The sequence below is a fragment of the Cornus florida genome, unplaced genomic scaffold, assembly GCF_030987335.1.
Source record: "Cornus florida cultivar Cherokee Brave unplaced genomic scaffold, ASM3098733v1 CherokeeBrave_3.0.0_Hap2_Chr06, whole genome shotgun sequence".
NCBI lineage: Eukaryota > Viridiplantae > Streptophyta > Magnoliopsida > Cornales > Cornaceae > Cornus > Cornus florida.
The window spans coordinates 28,566,913-28,577,111 of NW_026775576.1; the positions used below are offsets into that span (position 1 = coordinate 28,566,913).

The 10,199-nt window shown below is 35.8% G+C and overlaps 1 protein-coding gene across 4 annotated transcripts; it reads right to left on the reverse strand.

Annotated features, from left to right (window-relative positions):
* Positions 1–701: 701 nt before the first annotated feature.
* On the reverse strand, positions 702–7,901 carry LOC132311253 (transcription factor GTE4-like). Of its 4 annotated transcripts, XM_059809084.1 has the most exons (6): positions 7,766–7,898; positions 6,001–7,583; positions 5,874–5,919; positions 5,639–5,749; positions 4,178–4,254; positions 702–1,123 (listed from the first exon to the last, which is right to left on the reverse strand). In XM_059809084.1, the coding sequence occupies exons 2-5, from the start codon at positions 7,552–7,554 to the stop codon at positions 4,193–4,195; spliced, it is 1,773 nt and encodes a 590-aa protein (XP_059665067.1). In that variant the 5' UTR covers positions 7,555–7,583; positions 7,766–7,898; the 3' UTR covers positions 702–1,123; positions 4,178–4,192. The 4 variants fall into 4 exon arrangements, with proteins under 4 accessions (XP_059665067.1, XP_059665066.1, XP_059665068.1 ...); XM_059809083.1 differs by having other exon boundaries at positions 6,001–7,898; XM_059809085.1 differs by lacking the exon at positions 5,639–5,749 and having other exon boundaries at positions 6,001–7,900.
* Between the last annotated feature and the right edge of the window lie 2,298 nt (positions 7,902–10,199).

A 10,199-nucleotide genomic window follows, 5' to 3' on the forward strand; every position in this document is an offset into this window, starting at 1 on the left:
TTACTTATTTCCATCTAACCAAAGGGAAACCATATGGTTTCAAACAAAATCAGAGGAAATCCTTGTTCTTTTACTCCATTTCTCCTTTCTTCTCATCCGCCCCTCCTGCTCCTTTGCCCTCTCTATTCTTTCCCTCCTATTCCTATTATAGTTCATACAATTATTCCTATTATACGTCTCTATCAACCATTATTATTATTATTTTTTCAACTGTTTCCCCATAAGTTGAAATGCATGCACACCACCGAGTTCCCAAGGGGAGAGGAGAGATCAGAGGAGAAATCATATCAACCGAGCTAGCCCAAACTAAATAGGAAAAGACAAATAAACGCTCAAATCTGAAAGGGCACTGGAGCATAATACTTGGCACCAGCTTACCTTGCAATTGCCTGAAACAGTTCTTTCAAGTGTTTCTCCAAAATAAGAGATTGCAGCAGCTGATAACAATTCTTTCCAAGACCTATCAATAAACCGATCATCAAAAGATGAGGATTCTATCAGCCTTGGAGGTAGTTTCTCGTATGCCATTCTGGGGATGAGGGTTAAAGTCTCCCTCGACATTGAGCACACCTTCCTCGGGTGACCCCAAATCGCAGAACAAATAAATTATTAGTAATCCATTAGCACTTCAGTATATATATACACTGAATATATGTATATATATATATAGACACACACACACATACTGCCAAACCATGACATACAAAAATGTGCGCAAACTAACAGATGGGCCCAGCGATGCAACTGAGACTTCATCACTACAATTACAGAATAGTTTGAATAACATCAAAGATACACCTGATCTGCCAGTACAAACACCAAAAGAAGTTACACAATTTTAGGGTGAGTGGCAATTGTTAGAAATGTGCAAGTGTCACATACCAAATTTACTACAACAATCTACTTGACTACATCTACCACTATTGTACAAGTCCACAAAAGACACCTGTGGAAATAGATGTACACGTTCAAATAACAGCGAAGACCAATTACCAATTTGCACAAAGACAATGAGAGGCATTAAAAAAGATTCCACTATACAACCAACCACAGATTGAAAATCATGTTCTCAAAAACTTCTGATAACCAACCAAAGATTGCCAATGTACTCGACATATGTGATCTGCCAATCAAAAACAACAAATTAGCAATAATGTTTACCAAACCCATTCAACGACTTGGAGAGCAGGTTAATCAGCACATTCATGTAAAGAAACAAATCCAATGTATTTGCTCATAGGCAGTTGGAGTCATTCACTAAGAACAGCGGGGAAAGAGACAGCACCACAAAAATCTCTCATTGTAATTTTTTTGGGGTAAAGAACATAACTGCACACCCTGTGATTCTTATGGATTTTGAATGGAGTTTTATATGGGAAAAACAAAGGGAGAAATAAAGCCCTTGCGTATTTTCCTTGCAGGAAAACTATCATAGGATTGCAAAGTAACCTAAACATAGAGAAGCAAATCAGGTAAACACACAAAACAAGCTAGTAGAGTGGGAGATGAAAAATAATCTACACACAAGTATGTAAGCAATAACCAGAACAACTCGAGTCAATATGGGCTAGGAAAGGTGTATAAGGTAAAAAACTAAATCTCAATTTATTAGCACGAAATGGATGTCTGATGACTCAAACCCCTACTTCCACGCTTAACAGACTGAACTTGAACAACTTAAAATTGTGACTAATCCTCCGGCTTAAATGGCAGAGTGGTTGTTTTCAGTTTCGGACCAATGACTTCATGCTTAACAGCCCGAACTTTTGAGCAATGTTCCCACATAGTTAAATTTTGAATTAGAAACCCAATCGGTGTTTTCATTAGAATTAGAAACCCAACAGTCATTTTGCTTCAACGGTACCAAACCCACTCAGTGGCTTTGGGTGTTCTGTACAGTTATATAAAATAAAAAAAAAGGAATTACGTTGACAGTCCAAATGGTCAAGAAGCTTCTGCAGTCTAGATTTCAAAAAATTGATAAATATTTGGATATAGTTAAAAAAAGGGGCAATTTCTTATTACAGAGGGATTACTTTGACAGTCCAAATCGTTCAAGCAGCTTGTGCAGTCTAGGTTTCAAGAAAGTAGATAAAAATTTGGATATGCTGGGAAGAGAAGGGATCCGCTAGTAGGAGCTTATCTTCCTTGCTGATTAATTATCCTTTTCATTTCTCTAACATTGACATCACCAAAAATGGACAAAAATCTTTTTCTAAAAAAGATTATTGCCATTATGATAGTTACCCTTTCGCATAGAAGATGTAAAAGAGATACTGGGTACATTAGAAAAACAGTTCACAACTAATATTTGAGTACTTCACTGAGCAGGCTCAGGTTTACTTCTATGGGGTAATGCCTTTCATTGAATTGGCTAGCTTGGGATAGCCACCGTCGGCAATGCTACATGTGGGGCCTTACCAGTGATTGGTGTTGAAACCTAGCCCTCTATATAGGAGGGCATATTAAAAAAGGTTCACCTCTAATGGCTTTTACAGATTTGCAAGATATACAAGTAAACCACCATCACTTTGCCAAGATAATATGGCAGGCAGCAGCAGAATGCAATGCCCACCTACAAACCACCAACCGTTAAGCATCTTCTAATTTGTAGTACAGAAATCATCACTGCTACACCACAACTGACTACTGCTATATATTTCTTATTCAATTAAAATCGAAGAGTTATCATTGACACAAAAAGATTAGAGGGAGAAAGAAGCGATTCACGTTAAAATTTGTAGAGGCTCACTAGTTGCTGGTTTTATTTTATTTTAATCATAAAGAATCAACAGTTTCTCATAGTTCTTAAGAAGTTCCATATGTGTGTATATATATAATTTTTTATGCAATCTGTTTCTACTATTTTCCAGTTCTCATCAGATTCATCACTTTGTACAATAAACACAAAGCTGCAGCAAAATAGAGTACTTAGAAATAACCAGAAAATTGTTGGAACCATAGTTCTAAAAGGTTCTTCTGAGGCTTGACTCAAGGTAAGGTGACACTAAAGTGTCTTGAGGCTTTAATTTTTTACAAGGATCCTGGTAGGTACAAGCCACATCAAAAAAGGCATTAAGGGGTCCCTTTTGCTTTTTATCCTTGCACATTGGGCCAATGCCAAAAGTGACCGGATATTTATTTTTCCAATAAATTCTAAAGGGCGCAACAATATTTCTTTTGTCAAAGGTTAAAATATATCAACAATTAATTATATTCATCTTTATTTATGTTTCAATATATGCTTATTTATTCACACTTTCTTATAAATTGATCAATAATGAAAATTATGGAATACGACTTTCCTCTTGGCTGAACCATAACATCCAAAGTTCTCTACAAACTTAACGTATACTTTAAAGTTTACTTGATATCAATTATTTTCCCTCCTCTGAAACTGCATTATTATTTTATTTTTTAATAAAAAATGTAAAAAAAAAAATCTCATTCACATCAGATACATAAATAGAGTATACAAATAACTAAAATAATGTCCTCCAAAAATTTTCAATTTTTCTTAAAAAAAAAGAAAAGAAAAGAAGCATAAACAACTACACAAGCCACCTCCCTTCCCAGTTGCCATAGAAAATTAAAGGAAGTTCTTATTTAGATAGGCAGGTATAAGTGGTACAATGTAGTCAAATTCAACCCATGGTTGTTGCTAACATCTACTCACCTTGCTGGACCACATCTAGTCTGCATTACATACTATGATACGAGTATGCATCTAACTTGGAAGCAAACACAAAAAGGATTTTTATGTATTCAATAAATAACAAAAGATAACTATATATGCTCACCACATCAGTGTTTGGAAGACTGATATCAAATTCAAATTATCAATTGCCTATTCATGCAACAATCTTGATGGCAGCAAAATACCTCCAGGGGTGTGATAATACCACCTGGACTCTGGATCCAAATTCTTATTATAATTATCTTAAGTGGACAGTCAGTAATTAGGATATAAGCCAAGAATGCTATTATCTTTTATCATACTATACCCACTGTCAAGTCTGCCATAATTGTCTCATCTAAAACAAATATTTAGAACATGAATGTGCACAAACAAAGATAAGCATAAAACAAAGAAAAGTGAGTCATTATAACTATGTAACTCTGCAAAAAGAAAAAAGGAAAACGATGAAGAGAAAAATCTAAGAGGATATAATCTAACCTGAACTCAGTGTATTCAAGTTCTAGGTGAGTGTCCTGCATCAGATCCATATCCAGAAGAACTTCCACTATCAGAATCTGTAATTAGAACAAAAAAGCTCAACTCAACCAATATAAATTGAACATCTAAGAAGTACAGAACTTGTCCAACGGTGTCTGGTGTCGTGTATGTGTCAAACACCCATATTTCGCGTACACATCTCCGAAATTTCATGGAGGTATCCATAATTTAAAAAATAAATTTCATTATGTCAGACACTTGGCCAATATATCCCAAATACTTCCTAGGACAAGTCATATACAAACAGAAACATATCTAAAAGTAGTCATGTCCAAATATCTGGGAAATAATATGAACTCATCTCAAATTGTCCCAACCATTTTTAAAAATAAAAAAACTGACATTATACACATGGTCAACACAAGTGAAGCGTGCAATAATAGTTTTTCATATAAGATGAAAAAACAATTGTAGTGACAAAGCAGGAGACTAATAGCATAAATTATATAACTTCTTTTTACAATCTTCACGCAATTTCATCTTTTAAATTATGTCACTTTTAGTATGGTACATAAAAATAGTTGATGCAATATAACTGTCTCATATGTTTACAAATAAAAATTTATATTAATATATAGAAGTGTACATAGGGATGGCAACGGGGCGGATTTGGAGCGGGTTTCCCTAAATCCCACCCTGCCCTTTTTAATTTTTGTCAAGTCCATGCTAGCCCTGAGACCCTCGACGGGTTGAATTTTCATGTCCAGCCCCGCCCCGTTGGGAAATACTGTGCCCCCATGCCCACCCCGCTAACAAATTTTTTCTCCCACTTTTTGGAACTTAAGCTCCTGCTATTTGAATGTGGAAAGCCTGGGAATGGCATAACATAAATGAAATTATGTATCCCAACAAAAATAAAAAAATAACATGCACATAACATAATTCGGATAACATAATAAACAAAAATAAAAGTTTAATACAACCAAATCACAAGAAGTTCTAAGCTCCAACTTCCACCATAACCAAAACAAAAGCAAATTTAATACCAAGTTTACATATATATATATATATATAATATAATATAATATAATATAATTATATGCTTAGCGGGGCGGGGCGGGGCGGGGCGGGGCCCCTAGGATATGTATACTGAACCCTTACCCGCCCCGTGACCCGCGATGGGTACAAAATTTGCATCCATGCCCGCCCCAACGGTATAAAAAGTGTTCCCATATCCGTTATTAATGGGGCGGGACGGGGCGGGGCCCCGGCGGGGCGGTAAAAGTTGACATCCCTAAGTGTACACCCTCCGTCCATGTCCTACTTGTTTATGATTCGGCACGAGGGTTTATCTGTCTCACATCGTGTCCATGTCTCGTCTGTGCACTTAGTTAAACATTAGCGCAACAGAAATAGAAATGGTTTTAAACCAGAAAAGATGATAGAAATATGTTACAGTACCGCTTGAAGAGGAACCAGAATCGCTGCTAGAGCTGCTTGAACTACTTGATTTACTCGCCTTATCACCATGATTTTCTTGAAGAGGAGATGAAGAGGTAGCATGCTTCTCATCTTATAATGAACGAAACAATTACACAATGATCATTGCCTAATATAACATATTGGGACGACAAAATATTATAACATATTGTGACAGAATAAAATGTATTACATCCTCGGGTTCAAAGACTTTTACCTGTTTTCGTTTCGGTTGGCACCTCCACTACAGCTGGGGCTGGGTTCTGCAAATGGCAAGAGGAAATGCATCAATGAACCATTATTTTATTGCACAAAGAGACCAAATATATTATTCAAGGCTTTACCTTTTTCTGGACATTCGGCTCAGTTTCTGCTCTTTCTTGAACTGCAAGTTCAGCCTTTCTCTTATTCTTGCTCAAACTCTTCTTATAGTTGGTTACAAACCTATCGAGCTCCCAGAGAGTTTCTATATCAACGCTATCAATATCCACTTCAATCTCATCATCATGCTGGCAAAGCGACGTATTCCTCTTCTTAATGATCTGGACAATGTTATCCAGCTTTTCAGAAGGTAAACTCTGCAGGTTTGTGCTAAGTTTCTGCTTTTCCTCATATGTCATGTCCCTTTTATCTGGATCTTTGGCCTTGGGCTTCTTTGGGACAGGGGTCCTACCTAAATGAGAAGAAGTCGTGGGTTTTGCTTTGGGATCAAAGGAATGAGTCATCGATTCTGACCTATCCAAGATCCTTCTCATTCCCTGAGGTGACAGTGGCTGCCGAGGATGCTTTCTTGATGTAGGGGTAGGTAAACTTGCTTCATAATCTACTGCAAGCCTCAACTCCCGCATATAATCAGCCTCTATAACAGCCCATTTGTCGTCAAATAAATTTGATAGCTGCTCAGCCATTACATGTACATCCTGCCCTTTCGGATTATAAGTCATAGCATTCCGAAATGTAAGTCTCACATCCTCTGCAAATTCTCTGGGAGACTTGTACCAATTCTTATTCAACCTAGACTTCACAGTTCCCAAATCCATTGGATGCTTAATGATGTTGAAGTAGTCATGCAAACCAAGAGCCTTTGCATCAACAGGGTTATTGAACACCCAACCATGCTTGTGCTTCATCAATTTCTCAAGCAAAGTACTACAACTCTTAAAAACTTGATTCGAGAACTTTCCCAACCCAAACCCATGTCCCATTTCACCCCCTCCATGCTTCTTTCCGCTCGATTTTGACTTCTTGTTGCTCTCAGCAGGTGGAAACTTATCCTTCCCAAGAAGAAACTCAGATTTTCTATAAAACTGATTCGCTTTCGGCGTCCTCTTCTCTTTGTCCACATTATCACTCACACCCTGGCTGTTCTCCAACACTGATATACTCAGCTGGTTTAAAGGCTTCGATTGGCGAGGAGTACTCACCGATGCCACCTCCAAATGAAGCCGCTTCGCCCCACCACCATTTGTCTGCCCATCTTTTGCCTCAATTTTCTTCACCCAATTCCTAACCATATCCAGTTCACTCTCGAGCTTCCTCCGAAGCTCCCGCATTTCCTGCTTCGACCTTGACGACAAATTGATCGTAATGCGATTCTCTTGCCTTGGAAACCCTAGCTTCCCCCCTCCGTTGCCTGAAGGTAGTTCACGAGAGCTACGAGGTACCTGTGGACGGTTCAGAATCGAAGAATCGTCTGACATAGCATCGAAGCGGCTGAGAAGGTGTTGTTGAGACGAATTAGCATCTTCGGAAGCTAGGGCTTCAGTTTGTGAATGTGTTACGTTGTTCTTCAAACCTTTGAATGATTTTCTTGTATAGACTTTGCTATCTGCCCATCTCTGCTTCTCTTTAGAACCCTCACCTCCTTCATTTCCATCTGCTATGGGCCCCGAAGCCATACATGTAACTCCGAGACCCAAAATTCGATCTGTTTCAAAGAAATTAGTATACACTATGCATGTACATAGTAAAAATTTCTCCTGTTTTCATCAATTGAAGCCCTAATTTCTCGGAATCGAATTAGGGTTTTTCTTGGGTCTATAAAATGAACTCTAGGGTTTACACACTTACAGTAGTCACCAGTGAGTAGAGAGAGGTTCGAATTCGTACCTTGTCCAGATCAAATCCCTTCTCTCTCCTCGACTCTCTCTCTCTCTCTCTCTCTTCGGTTTCTCTCTCCTCTGCTTATCGAAGCGTTGAACGGAAGAGCCGGTGTCCTGAAGGCGCAAGCATTATAGGCTTACCCGTAGGCCAGTAGCCCCTAAAATGAGAGGTGTATTCAACGAGACCCACGCGCCATTGTGGAACTTGTATAACACGGAGGAATGAGAGTGAACTATTTAACCCTCCCCTCCTTTTTAACCATTGGGGCTAAATGCCCTTCCAGTATTTGTGAAAAGAAAGTTGATCCCACTTATCCAAATTATCTAGTGTAATTATACATAGAGCATATAATTGTTTTTGCAACTTGGGTAGGGCTGTAAGTTAGGTTGACCCAACCCAATCTAATTTTAACCCAATCTTAACTTAAAATCGGGTTGGGTTGGATTAGTTCGAATTCTAAAAAAAAATAATAATAATAATTATATCCATAACTCAGTCCGAATATTTTGGTCAGATCGGGCGGGTTTCACAAGTCGTCTTTTTTTTTTACAAATATGCAAATTTCCTTTTCCTTTTTCATGTTTGTAACCATCAAAATTTAAAAAGTGGTTCCATTTAAAAAAAACTTATAGAAAATTTTTTAAATGAAAGTTTTTTCAAATTTTTAATTCATTAATATATATATATATATTTTAATCTTATCAAAGTTACTCACACAATTTTTCCAAAGTGGTGCGGAGCTTGGTCCCTCTCTCAAGCTCCGCACGCGGATTTAATTTTTGCAATTTATGAATTTATTTTCCTAATTCGTGATTATTGAACTCCTATATTATCACATAGGAATATGATATTTGCACTGAATACTCAGGCCCAAAATTTAAGCCGATGGTGATGTGTCACTATAGTTGTACTACACTTAGAAAGATAAATTTTTAAAGACAAAACTATCTTTATATAATCTCAATTAGTAAAGAATCTCAATTACCAGTAATATCTTTCTTCATTCATCTTTATCCCATAGTCAATTCATTCTTTATTTTCTTCTCTCACACTTTTCTTCATTACCATCATTGATTCCCGATCAGGATACAAAAACATATCACCTTATTGTTGTTACCACCTCCATTACCATCATCACTTCGCCATCAGGTTGCCCTGAGAGACCACTCGTTCTTTTTCAATTATGGCATTCTCTCTTTCTCTCCTCTTCAAGTTGATACAGGCACCACTTTTTTTTTTTTGTTATGATGAAAATTTTATAAACTTGTTAAAATATTTTGATGATCTCTTTTTAGAAATTTATATATTATTTATTATACAGAGGTAGTGTTTTGATAAAATTTATAAAAGGAATTTAAGTGAATTTTAATGGGAAAATTATATTTTGGTGACCAAAATTAAACATAATTGCTATATCTTGACCTTAAAGTCAAGAAAATGTGAATAATAACCAATCTTGAAACTTAATTGATATTAAGTGACCATTTAAGGATAATTTGGTCAAAAACTTTTAAAAGTTTAATAAACATTTTAAAAATAAATTTTAGATGACAAAATTGCCATCCAATATAAATAATAAGTCATTGAATTCACCCTCCTCCTACTCTCTCTCTCTCTCTAATCCAACGTTTTCTTTTTTTCCTTTTTAGTTTATAATTTACCAATTTAAAAAATTAAGATTTCTTTATCAACATTATATTTTTTTCACCCTTTATCTATTTTTCAAGGCTCTCAACCATCTAATATTTTCCTTTTTAGTTTACAATTTACCAATTTAAAAAATTAAAATTTCTTTATCAACATTATCTCTTTTCCATCCTTTATTTATTTTTCAAAGCTCTCCTGCATGAACGCTCATAACATTTACAGTGGCAAATCATACTTTTGAAACACCTTTTAACAGTTAGTAAAATTATGAAATTAATTAACAATAGTCAGTATTTCTTGAACTATAACTAAGTAGTATTAAAAATTCCTAAAAATTACAATCTTATATCTTAAGGAAGATCTCTCAGACAAATCAACTCGTAAAGTATAATAACTATACCTTGAAAATAATAAATAAGAAGAAAATTTACAATTTTCTCGTCATGTCTCTTAGAATCTTGAAGAAAATAATGTATAATATCCATCATCAGTTCTCTCCCATCTTGATCTTCTCTTCAGAGACTCACCCTAATAATTTGTCGTCTTTTTGTTAGTCAATTTAAGTAAGTATTTATTTAGGTTAATGTAGAGGGTAAATTTGTCTACTTACATAATAATATATTATAAGAAGGCTATTTAGGTAATAAACCATCAAATGGTCACTTAATATCAATTAAGTTTCAAAATTGCTCACTATTCACCTTTTCTTGACTTTAAGGTTACTTTATAGCAATTATATTTAATTTTGGTCACCAAAATATAATTTTCCCAATTTTAATTATAGTTATTTTTG

Excerpts from the sequence above, each read along its gene's own strand:
- LOC132311253 (XM_059809084.1), bottom strand. The coding sequence starts at position 7,554 with ATGGCTTCGGGGCCCATAGCAGATGGAAATGAAGGAGGTGAGGGTTCT. Across the intron at positions 5,920-6,000 it reads AGCCGAATGTCCAGAAAAAG|AACCCAGCCCCAGCTGTAGT; the intron begins GTAAAGCCTTGA and ends TGCCATTTGCAG. Across the intron at positions 4,255-5,638 it reads TTCTGGTTCCTCTTCAAGCG|ATTCTGATAGTGGAAGTTCT; the intron begins GTACTGTAACAT and ends TTCTAATTACAG.